The 12,539-nt window shown below is 48.4% G+C and overlaps 1 protein-coding gene across 1 annotated transcript in view; it reads left to right on the forward strand.

The window, feature by feature from the left end:
- The window catches only part of EPC2 (enhancer of polycomb homolog 2), a 257,740-nt gene that overhangs the window by 128,165 nt on the left and 117,036 nt on the right, over window positions 1-12,539 (forward strand). The window contains exon 3 of the mRNA XM_063933750.1: window positions 9,016-9,161. Within this exon, the coding sequence (XP_063789820.1) occupies window positions 9,016-9,161 (146 nt within the window). The remainder of the gene's footprint in view (window positions 1-9,015; window positions 9,162-12,539) is intronic.

Raw genomic sequence — 12,539 nt, forward strand, 5'->3', positions numbered from 1 at the left:
GGTTATGTTACAGTTGAAATCGGTCTTGGACCGTTACTGTTGTTGTTCATACGGTTAACTGGTTATGTATGATCCAGGTTACATGGTATGATTGGTGTGGGCTGGTATGAATCTTGCCCTTGGATTTCTAAATCCTGCCTTGTATTGTCCATCTCCTCTGGGCACAGTTCTCTAACTGAGGTCTGGAGGAGGGGCATAGAGGGAGGAGCCAGTGCACACCCATAGTCAAAGTTCTTTTTAGGTGCCCTATCTCCTGCGGAGCCCGTCTATACCCCATGGTCCTTACGGAGTCCCCAGCATCCTCTACGGACTAGGAGAAATAGATTTACCGGTAGGTTTAAAATCTTATTTTATATATATATATATATATATATCTATCCCTGAGTGTGTGGTGGTGTCGGTACGTGTGTGTCGGCATGTCTGAAGCGGAAGGCTCATCTAAGGAGGAGTTAGAGCAGATGATTGTGGTGTCTCCGTCGGCGACGCCGACACCTGATTGGTTGGATATGTGGAATGTTTTAAATGCAAATGTGTCTTTATTACATAAGAGAATGGACAAAGCGGAGTCCAGAGAAAAAATAGGGAGTCAATCCACGGCTTTGGCTGTATCACAGGGCCCTCCAGGGTCTCAGAAACGTCCCCTGTCCCAAGTAGCAGACACTGATACCGACACGGATCTGACTCCAGTGTCGACTACGATGATGCGAGGTTACACCCAAGGGTGGCCAAAAGTATTCATTATATGATTATTGCAATAAAAGATATTTTGCATATCACAGATGACCCCTCTGTCCCTGACACGAGGGTATGCATGTTTAAGGAAAAGAAGCCTGAGGTAACCTTTCCCCCATCTCATGAGCTGAACGCGTTATTTGAAAAGGCTTGGGAAACTCCAGAGAAGAAACTGCAGATTCCCAAGAGAATTCTTATGGCGTATCCTTTCCCCGCACAGGACAGGTTACGGTGGGAATCCTCGCCCAGGGTGGACAAGGCTTTGACGCGCTTGTCCAAAAAGGTGGCGCTGCTGTCTCCAAACACGGCAGCCCTCAAGGATCCTGCTGATCGCAGACAGGAAACTACCTTATAATCAATTTATGCACATACGGGTGCCTTGCTCAGACCGGCAATAGAGTCGGCTTGGGTATGTAGCGCAGTAGCAGCATGGGCAGATAACTTGTCATCTGACATTGATACCCTAGATAGGGATAGCATTTTATTGACCTTGGGTCATATAAGAGACGCAGCCTTATATATGAGAGACGCTGGGAGAGACGTTGGGCTGTTAGGTTCAAGAGCCAACGCCATGGCAATTTCTGCTAGGTGAGCCCTGTGGACCCGCCAATGGACGGGTGATGCCGACTCATAGAGACATATGGAAGTTTCTCTATCGTCCTAGTGGATGCTGGGGTTCCTGAAAGGACCATGGGGAATAGCGGCTCCGCAGGAGACAGGGCACAAAAAGTAAAGCTTTAGGATCAGGTGGTGTGCACTGGCTCCTCCCCCTATGACCCTCCTCCAAGCCTCAGTTAGATTTTTGTGCCCGGCCGAGAAGGGTGCAATCTAGGTGGCTCTCCTAAAGAGCTGCTTAGAAAAGTTTAGCTTAGGTTTTTTATTTTACAGTGAGTCCTGCTGGCAACAGGATCACTGCAACGAGGGACTTAGGGGAGAAGAAGTGAACTCACCTGCGTGCAGGATGGATTGTCTTCTTTGGCTACTGGACATTAGCTCCAGAGGGACGATCACAGGTACAGCCTGGATGGTCACCGGAGCCTCGCCGCCGGCCCCCTTGCAGATGCTGAAAAGAGAAGAAGGTCCAGAATCGGCGGCAGAAGACTCCTCAGTCTTCTTAAGGTAGCGCACAGCACTGCAGCTGTGCGCCATTGCTCTCAGCACACTTCACACGGCAGTCACTGAGGGTGCAGGGCGCTGGGAGGGGGGCGCCCTGGGAGGCAATGTAAACCTATTTTTTGGCAAAAAATACCTCACATATAGCCTCCGGGGGCTATATGGAGATATTTAACCCCTGCCAGAATCCGTTGAAGAGCGGGAGACGAGCCCGCCGAAAAAGGGGCGGGGCCTATCTCCTCAGCACACAGCGCCATTTTCCCTCACAGAAAGGCTGGAGGGAAGGCTCCCAGGCTCTCCCCTGCACTGCACTACAGAAACAGGGTTAAAACAGAGAGGGGGGGCACTAATTTGGCGTTAGAAATATATAAAAAGATGCTATAAGGGAAAACACTTATATAAGGTTGTCCCTATATAATTATAGCGTTTTTTGGTGTGTGCTGGCAAACTCTCCCTCTGTCTCTCCAAAGGGCTAGTGGGTCCTGTCCTCTATCAGAGCATTCCCTGTGTGTGTGCTGTGTCGGTACGTGTGTGTCGACATGTATGAGGACGATGTTGGTGAGGAGGCGGAGCAATTGCCTGTAATGGTGATGTCACTCTCTAGGGAGTCGACACCGGAATGGATGGCTTATTTAGGGAATTACGTGATAATGTCAACACGCTGCAAGGTCGGTTGACGACATGAGACGGCCGACAAACAATTAGTACCGGTCCAGACGTCTCAAAAACACCGTCAGGGGTCTTAAAACGCCCGTTTACCTTAGTCGGTCGACACAGACACGGACACTGAATCCAGTGTCGACGGTGAATAAACAAACGTATTCCTTATTAGGGCCACACGTTAAGGGCAATGAAGGAGGTGTTACATATTTCTGATACTACAAGTACCACAAAAGAGGGTATTATGTGGGATGTGAAAAAACTACCTGTAGTTTTTCCTGAATCAGATAAATTAAATGAAGTGTGTGATGATGCGTGGGTTCCCCCCGATAGAAAATTATTGGCGGTATACCCTTTCCCGCCAGAAGTTAGGGCGCGTTGGGAAACACCCCTTAGGGTGGATAAGGCGCTCACACGCTTATCAAAACAAGTGGCGGTACCGTCTATAGATAGGGCCGTCCTCAAGGAGCCAGCTGACAGGAGGCTGGAAAATATCATATAAAAGTATATACACACATACTGGTGTTATACTGCGACCAGCGATCGCCTCAGCCTGGATGTGCAGAGCTGGGGTGGCTTGGTCGGATTCCCTGACTAAAAATATTGATACCCTTGACAGGGACAGTATTTTATTGACTATAGAGCATTTAAAGGATGCATTTCTATATATGCGAGATGCACAGAGGGATATTTGCACTCTGGCATCAAGAGTAAGTGCGATGTCCATATCTGCCAGAAGATGTTTATGGACACGACAGTGGTCAGGTGATGCAGATTCCAAACGGCACAAAGGTGTATTGCCGTATAAAGGAAGAGGAGTTATTTGGGGTCGGTCCATCGGACCTGGTGGCCACGGCAACTGCTGGAAAATCCACCGTTTTTACCCTAAGTCACATCTCTGCAGAAAAAGACACCGTCTTTTCAGCCTCAGTCCTTTCGTCCCTATAAGAGTCATATTTGCCCAGGGATAGAGGAAAGGGAAGAAGACTGCAGCAGGCAGCCCATTCCCAGGAACAGAAGCCTTCCACCGCTTCTGCCAAGCTCTCAGCATGACGCTGGGACCGTACAGGACCCCTGGATCCTACAAGTAGTATCCCAGGGGTACAGATTGGAATGTCGAAACGTTTCCCCCTCGCAGGCTCCTGAAGTCTGCTTTACCAAGGTATCCCTCCGACAAGGAGGCAGTATGGGAAAAAATTCACAAGCTGTATTCCCAGCAGGTGATAATCAAATTACCCCTCCTACAACAAGGAAAGGGGTATTATTCCACACTATATTGTGGTACTGAAGCCAGAAGGCTAGGTGAGACCTATTCTAAATCTAAAAAAATTTGAACACTTACAAAGGTTCAAATCAAGATGGAGTCACTCAGAGCAGTGATAACGAACCAGGAAGAAGGGGACTATATAGTGTCCCGGGACATCAGGGATGCTTACCTCCATGTCCCAAATTTGCCCTTCTCACTAAGGGTACCTCAGGTTCGTGGTATAGAACTGTCACTGTCAGTTTCAGACGCTGCCGTTTGGATTGTCCACGGCACCCCGGGTCTTTACCAAGGTAATGGCCGAAATGATGATTCTTCTTCGAAGAAAAGGCGTCTTAATTACCCCTTACTTGGACGATCTCCTGATAAGGGCAAAGTCCAGGGAACAGTTGGAGGTCGGAGTAGCACTATCTCGGATACTGCTACAACAGCACGGATGGATTCTAAATATTCCAAAATCGCAGCTGATCCTGACGACACGTCTGCTGTGCCTAGGGATGATTCTGGACACAGTCCAGAAAAAGGTGTTTCTCCCGGAAGAGAAAGCCAGGGAGTTGTCCGAGCTAGTCAAGAACCTCCTAAAACCAGGAAAAGTGTCAGTGCATCATTGCACAAGGGTCCTGGTAAAAATGGTGGCTTCCTACGAAGAAATTCCATTCGGCAGATTTCACGCAAGAACTTTTCAGTGGGATCTGCTGGACAAATGGTCCGGATCGCATCTTCAGATGCATCAGCGGATAACCCTATATCCAAGGACAAGGGTGTCTCTCCTGTGGTGGTTACAGAGTGCTCATCTTCTAGAGGGCCGCAGATTCGACATTCAGGATTGGATGCTGGTGACCACGGAGGCCAGCCCGAGAGGCTGGGGAGCAGTCACACAAGGAAAAAATTTCCAGGGAGTGTGATCAAGTCTGGAGACTTTTCTCCACATAAATATACTGGAGCTAAGGGTAAATTTATAATGCTCTAAGCTTAGCAAGACCTCTGCTTCAAGGTCAGCCGGTATTGATCCAGTGGGAAAAACATCACGGCAGTCGCCCACGTAAACAGACAGGGCGGCACAAGAAGCAGGAGGGCAATGGCAAAAACTGCAAGGACTTTTCGCTGGGCGGAAAATCATGTGATAGCACTGTCAGCAGTGTTTCATTCCGGGAGTGGAAACTGGGAAGCAGACTTCCTCAGCAGGCACGACCTCCACCCGGCAGAGTGGAAACTTCATCGGGAAGTTTTCCACATGATTGTAAACCGTTGGGAAATACCAAAGGTGGACATGATGGCGTCCCGTCTGAACAAAAAACGGGCCAGGTATTGCGCCAGGTCAAGAGACCCTCAGGCAATAGCTGTGGACGTTCTGGTAACACCGTGGGTGTACCAGTCGGTGTATGTGTTCCCTCCTCTGCTTCTCATACCTAAGGTACTGAGAATTATAAGACGTAGAGGAGTAAGAACTATACTCATGGCTCCGGATTGGCCAAGAAGGACTTGGTACCCGGAACTTCAAGAGATGCTCACAGAGGACTTATGGCCTCTGCCGCTAAGAAGGGACTTGCTTCAGCAAGTACCATGTCTGTTCCAAGACTTACCGCAGCTGCGTTTGACGGCATGGCGGTGGAACGCCGGATCCTAAGGGAAAAAGGCATTCCGGAAGAGGTCATTCCTACCCTGGTCAAAGCCAGGAAGGAGGTGACCGCACAACATTATCACCACATGTGGCGAAAATATGTTGCGTGGTGTGAGGCCAGGAAGGCCCCACGAAGAAATTTCAACTCGGTCGATTCCTGCATTTCCTGCAAACAGGAGTGTCTATGGGCCTCAAATTGGGGCCCATTAAGGTTCAAATTTCGGCCCTGTCGATTTTCTTCCAGAAAGAATTGGCTTCAGTTCCTGAAGTCCAGAAGTTTGTCAAGGGAGTATTGCATATACAACCCCCTTTTGTGCCTCCAGTGGCACTGTGGGATCTCAACGTAGTTCTGGGATTCCTCAAATCACATTGGTTTAAAACCAGTCAAATCTGTGGATTTGAAGCATCTCACATGAAAAGTGACCATGCTCTTGGCCCTGGCCTGGGCCAGGCGAGTGTCAAATTGGTGGGTTTTTTTCTCAAAAAAGCCCATATCTGTTTGTCCATTCGGACAGGGCAGAGCTGCGGACTCGTCCCCAGTTCCCTCCCTAAGGTGGTGTCCGTGTTTCACCTGAACCAGCTTATTGTGGTGCCTTGCGCCTACTAGGGACTTGGAGGACTCCAAGTTGCTGGATGTTGTCAGGGCCCTGAAAGTATAGGTTCCAGGACGGCTGGAGTCAGGAAAACTGACTTGCTGTTATCCTGTATGCACCCAACAAACTGGGTGCTCTTGCTTCTAAGCAGACTATTGCTAGTTGGATGTGTAATACAATTCAGCTTGCACATTCTGTGGCAGGCCTGCCACAGCCAAAATATGTAAATGCCCATTCCACAAGGAAGGTGGGCTCATCTTGGGCGGCTGCCCGAGGGGTCTCGGCATTACAACTTTGCCGAGCGGCTATTTAGTCAGGGGCAAACACGTTTGTAAAATCCTACAAATTTGATACCCTGGCTAAGGAGGACCTGGAGTTCTCTCATTCGGTGCTGCAGAGTCATCCGCACTCTCCCGCCCGTTTGGGAGCTTTGGTATAATCCCCATGGTCCTTTCAGGAACCCCAGCATCCACTAGGACGATAGAGAAAAGGCAGAAGCAACCAGGATTCTTCGCTGGGTGGAAAATCACGTAAGCGCTCTGTCAGCTGTCTTCATTCCGGGAGTGGACAACTGGGAAGCAGGCTTCCTCAGCAGACACAATCTCCATCCAGGAGAGTGGGGACTTCATCAAGAAGTTTTTGCAGAGATAACAAGTCGTTGGGGACTTCCTCAAATAGACATGATGGCGTCACGCCTCAACAAGAAGCTTCGGAGATATTGTGCCAGGTCAAGGACCCTCAGGCAGTAGCGGTAGACGCCCTGGTGACACCATGGGTGTTCTAGTCGGTTTATGTTTTCCCTCCTCTTCCTCTCATCTCAAAAATATTGAGAATCATAAGACGAAAAAGAGTGCAGACAATACTCCTTGTTCCAAATTGGCCTCGAAGGGCCTGGTATTCAGATCTTCAGGACATGCTCACAGAAGATCCGTGGCCTCTTCCTCTCAGGGAGGACCTGTTACAGCAGGGGCCCTGCGTGTTCCAAGACTTACCGCGGTTACTTTTGACAGCATGGCGGTTGAACACCGAATCCTAGCTGGGAAAGGTATTCCGGAGGAAGTCATCCCTACCCTGATAAAGGCTAGGAAGGAGGTGACGGCGAAACATTATTACCGTATCTGGAGGAAGTATGTATCTTGGTGTGAAGCCAAGAATGCTCCTACGGAAGATTTCCATCTGGGCCATTTTCTCCACTTTCTACAAACAGGAGTGGATATGGGCCTAAAGTTAGGCTCCGTTAAGGTACAGATTTCGGCCCTATCAATATTCTTTCAGAAGGAATTGGCTTCTCTCCCGGAAGTCCAAACTTTTGTGAAGGGAGTACTGCACATCCAGTCTCCTTTTGTGTCCCCAGTGGCACCATGGGACCTTAACGTGGTATTACAGTTCCTAAAATCACACTGGTTTGAACCTTTTCAAACGGTTGAATTAAAATTTCTCACTTGGAAAGTGGTCATGTTGCTGGCCTTGGCATCTGCAAGGCGGGTGTCCGAATTGGCGGCTTTGTCTCACAAGAGCCCCTATCTGATTTTCCATGTGGATCGAGCAGAGTTGAGAACTCGTCCTCAATTTCTGCCTAAGGTGGTTTCGTCATTTCATATGAACCAACCTATTGTGGTGCCTGTGGCTACGGGGGACTTAGAGGATTCCAAGTCCCTTGATGTAGTCAGGGCCTTAAAAATGTATGTAGCCAGGACGGCTCGAGTTCGGAAAACAGAGGCACTGTTTGTCCTGTATGCAGCCAACAAAGTTGGCGCTCCTGCTTCTAAGCAGACTATTGCTCGCTGGATCTGTAACACGATCCAGCAGGCTCATTCTACGGCTGGATTGCCGGTACCAAATTCGGTAAAGGCCCATTCCACTAGGAAGGTGGGCTCTTCTTGGGCGGATGCCCGAGGTGTCTCGGCATTGCAACTTTGCCGAGCGGCTACTTGGTCGGCTTCAAACACTTGCTAAATTATACAAGTTTGATACCTTGGCTGAGGAGGACCTCATGTTTGCTCAATCGGTGCTGCAGAGTCATCCGCACTCTCCCGCCCGGTCTGGAGCTTTGGTATAATCCCCATGGTCCTTACGGAGTCCCCAGCATCCTCAAGGACGTAAGAGAAAATAAGATTTTAAACCTACCGGTAAATCTTTTTCTCCTAGTCCGTAGAGGATGCTGGGCGCCCGTCCCTGTGCGGACTGAATTCTGCAAGACTTGTATATAGTTATTGCTTACATAAGGGTTATGTTACAGTTTTGATCAGTCTCTGGCTTATGCTGTTTTGTTTCATACTGTTAACTGGTTCGTATGTTCCAAGTTGTACGGTGTGGATGGTGTGGGCTGGTATGTATCTTGCCCTTAGATTAACAAAAATCCTTTCCTCGTACTGTCCGTCTCCTCTGGGCACAGTTCTCTAACTGAGGTCTGGAGGAGGGGCATAGAGGGAGGAGCCAGTGCACACCCATCTAAAGTCTTTAGAGTGCCCATGTCTCCTGCGGAGCCCGTCTATACCCCATGGTCCATACGGAGTCCCCAGCATCCTCTACGGACTAGGAGAAAAAGATTTACCGGTAGGTTTAAAATCTTATTTTCTTGTGTATCAACAAATTTTCAACAATTCAGATCTGACCATCTCGGCTTTGAGAGTTGTTGTGAATTCTCCTTAATGCTGTGACTGATGGACACAAATCTGAGCAGCAGTTAAGACCGTTTTTTTTTGGGGGAACAGAAACATTATTGTAGCTAAATGTATAATCCTCATTATCCTTACTACCTGCCCTCTTATGTAAGGGAGTATAAGTATTTATATACGCAAATACGCAACATTTCCAGACCCTTTCACAGCACAAAATTTCTGTGGGATCTTCATGTGCACACCAAGAGACCCTTTTCTTTTTCTGTGCCTTACAAAACCCATTATGATTTGTTTTGTGTTTTTATGGAAAATTGTTTTCTTTGTGTTGTTACAGTGATTTATTTTCACGTTACATCAGACGTGCGTTTTTGTTTAGTATTTCATCAATCATTTATTTGTTTTCATTTCTAGCATTTAATCTAGACAATGAGCAGCCAGATTATGATATGGACTCTGAAGATGAGACTTTGCTTAACCGACTCAACAGGAAAATGGAATTAAAACCACTGCAGTTTGAAATTATGATTGACAGGCTAGAAAAGGCCAGCTCCAATCAGGTATATAAACTGTTGAATTTACATTTTAACAATTGTTTTAAGTTATTTTTCGATGAATGAGCAATTGATGTTGTGGGGATTGTTTCTTCTTGAGGGTGATGCAGTTTTCCTTCTTGTCCACACTGAGTATTTTAAAGAGGTCTTTTCAGCAGTTTCTCTGATGTCTCGTATTGGATAGTGGTGTGCAATGATTGCTCTTGCACAGCTTTCTCTTTATTTGCATAGTGCGTATATAGACAAATAAGTTGTGCACAGGCTACTGTACAATAAACCAATGATACAATAAAGGGAAAACCTGCTGACTGGATCTATTTAAACAATAGGACATTTACATCACCAGTGATTGAACCTTTAAATTTGCTGTACGTGAAGTGAACTGATTGTTTCCTTATGAACAGTTAACTTGTTTTGAAATCTATTGGTTGTCTGACTCAGTGGCCACTGAAGTCGACAGAATTTGCACTGTTGCACACACATGCCTCAGTTCTTTGCAACAAACTTCCATTGGCCAAGGGAACAGCAGCCATGGTCTAGAGCAGTGATCTCCAACCCGTAGCTCGCGAACTACCGGTAACTCGCCGTAGTATTTTCGGTAGCTCACCGAGCACATGGGCTTGGGCAGTCACTGGCACTCCTCCTCCCTTCATTTTTAATATGGTGCCGGCCGTCAGCCAATCAGAGCTCGTGGTCCTACAGTGGCGGCACCTGATTGGCTGCCGGACCGCGAGTTTTGATTGGCTCACTTACCGGCACCATATTTCTCTGACGTCCTAGTGGATGCTGGGGACTCCGTCAGGACCATGGGGATTAGCGGCTCCGCAGGAGACAGGGCACAAAAATAAAGCTCTAGGATCAGGTGGTGTGCACTGGCTCCTCCCCCTATGACCCTCCTCCAAGCCTCAGTTAGGTTTTTGTGCCCGTCCGAGCAGGGTGCAATCTAGGTGGCTCTCCTAAAGAGCTGCTTAGAAAAAGTTTTTAGGTTTTTTATTTTACAGTGAGTCCTGCTGGCAACAGGCTCACTGCAACGAGGGACTTAGGGGAGAAGAAGTGAACTCACCTGCGTGCAGGATGGATTGGCTTCTTAGGCTACTGGACACCATTAGCTCCAGAGGGATCGAACACAGGCCCAGCCATGGAGTCCGGTCCCGGAGCCGCGCCGCCGACCCCCTTGCAGATGCCGAAAAGTGAAGAGGTCCAGAAACCGGCGGCAGAAGACTTTTCAGTCTTCATGAGGTAGCGCACAGCACTGCAGCTGTGCGCCATTGTTGTCACACACTTCACACCGGCGGTCACTGAGGGTGCAGGGCGCTGTGGGGGGCGCCCTGGGCAGCAATGAAATACCTATACTGGCTAAAAGATACATCACATATAGCCCCTGGGGCTATATGGATGTATTTAACCCCTGCCAGGTCTCAGAAAAACGGGAGAAGAAGCCCGCCGAAAAGGGGGCGGGGCCTATTCTCCTCAGCACACAGCGCCATTTTCCCTCACAGAAATGCTGGTGGGAAGGCTCCCAGGCTCTCCCCTGCACTGCACTACAGAAACAGGGTTAAAACAGAGAGGGGGGGCACTTATTTGGCGATATGATTATATATATTAAGATGCTATAAGGGAAAAACACTTATATAAAGGTTGTCCCTGTATAATTATAGCGTTTTGGTGTGTGCTTGCAAACTCTCCCTCTGTCTCTCCAAAGGGCTAGTGGGGTCCAATTGCAATTGCCGGTAATGGTGATGTCACCCCCCAGGGAGTCGACACCGGAATGGATGGCTTATTTAAGGAATTACGTGATAATGTCAACACGCTGCAAGGTCGGTTGACGACATGAGACGGCCGGCAAACCAATTAGTACCTGTCCAGGCGTCTCAAACACCGTCAGGGGCGTTAAAACGTCTTTTTACCTCAGTCGGTCGACACAGACACGGACACTGACTCCAGTGTCGACGGTGAAGAAACAAACGTATTTTTCTTTTAGGGCCACACGTTACTTGTTAAGGGCAATTGAAGGAGGTGTTACATATTTCTGATACTACAAGTACCACAAAAAAGGGTATTTTGTGGAGTGTGAAAAAACTACCTGTAGTTTTTCCTGAATCAGATAAATTAAATGAAGTGTGTGATGATGCGTGGGTTTCCCCCGATAGAAAATTATTGGCGGTATACCCTTTCCCGCCAGAAGTTAGGGCGCGTTGGGAAACACCCCTTAGGGTGGATAAGGCGCTCACACGCTTATCAAAACAAGTGGCGGTACCGTCTCCAGATAGGGCCGCCCTCAAGGAGCCAGTTGATAGGAGGCTGGAAAATATCCTAAAAAGTATATACACACATACTGGTGTTATACTGCGACCAGCGATCGCCTCAGCCTGGATGTGCAGCGCTGGGGTGGCTTGGTCGGATTCCCTGACTGAAAATATTGATACCCTTGACAGGGACAGTATTTTATTGACTATAGAGCATTTAAAGGATGCATTTCTATATATGCGAGATGCACAGAGGGATATTTGCACTCTGGCATCAAGAGTAAGTGCGATGTCCATATCTGCCAGAAGTTGTTTATGGACACGACAGTGGTCAGGTGATGCAGATTCCAAACGGCACATGGAAGTATTGCCGTATAAAGGAGAAAAAGACAACGTCTTTTCAGCCTCAGTCCTTTCGTCCCCATAAGGGCAAGCGGGCAAAAGGCCAGTCATATCTGCCATGGGATAGAGGAAAGGGAAGTAGACTGCAGCAGGCAGCCCATTCCCAGGAACAGAAGCCCTCCACCGCTTCTGCCAAGTCCTCAGCATGACGCTGGGGCCGTACAAGCGGACTCAGGTGCGGTGGGGGGTCGTCTCAAGAGTTTCAGCACGCAGTGGGCTCACTCGCAAGTGGACCCCTGGATCCTACAAGTAGTATCCCAGGGGTACAGATTGGAAATTCGAGACGTCTCCCCCTCGCAGGTTCCTGAAGTCTGCTTTACCAACGTCTCCCTCCGACAGGGAGGCAGTAGTGGAAACAATTCACAAGCTGTATTCCCAGCAGGTGATAATCAAAGTACCCCTCCTACAACAAGGAAAGGGGTATTATTCCACACTATATTGTGGTACTGAAGCCAGACGGCTCGGTGAGACCTATTCTAAATCTGAAATATTTGAACACTTACATACAAAGGTTCAAATCAAGATGGAGTCACTCAGAGCAGTGATAGCGAACCAGGAAAAAGGGGACTATATGGTGTCCCGGGACAGATGCTTACCTCCATGTCCCAATTTGCCCTTCTCACCAAGGGTACCTCAGGTTCGTGGTACAGACTGTCACTATCAGTTTCAGACGCTGCCGGTTGGATTGTCCACGGCACCCCGGGTCCTTACCAAGGTAATGGCCGAAATGATGATT

This window comes from Pseudophryne corroboree, chromosome 7, assembly GCF_028390025.1.
Source record: "Pseudophryne corroboree isolate aPseCor3 chromosome 7, aPseCor3.hap2, whole genome shotgun sequence".
Lineage (NCBI taxonomy): Eukaryota > Metazoa > Chordata > Amphibia > Anura > Myobatrachidae > Pseudophryne > Pseudophryne corroboree.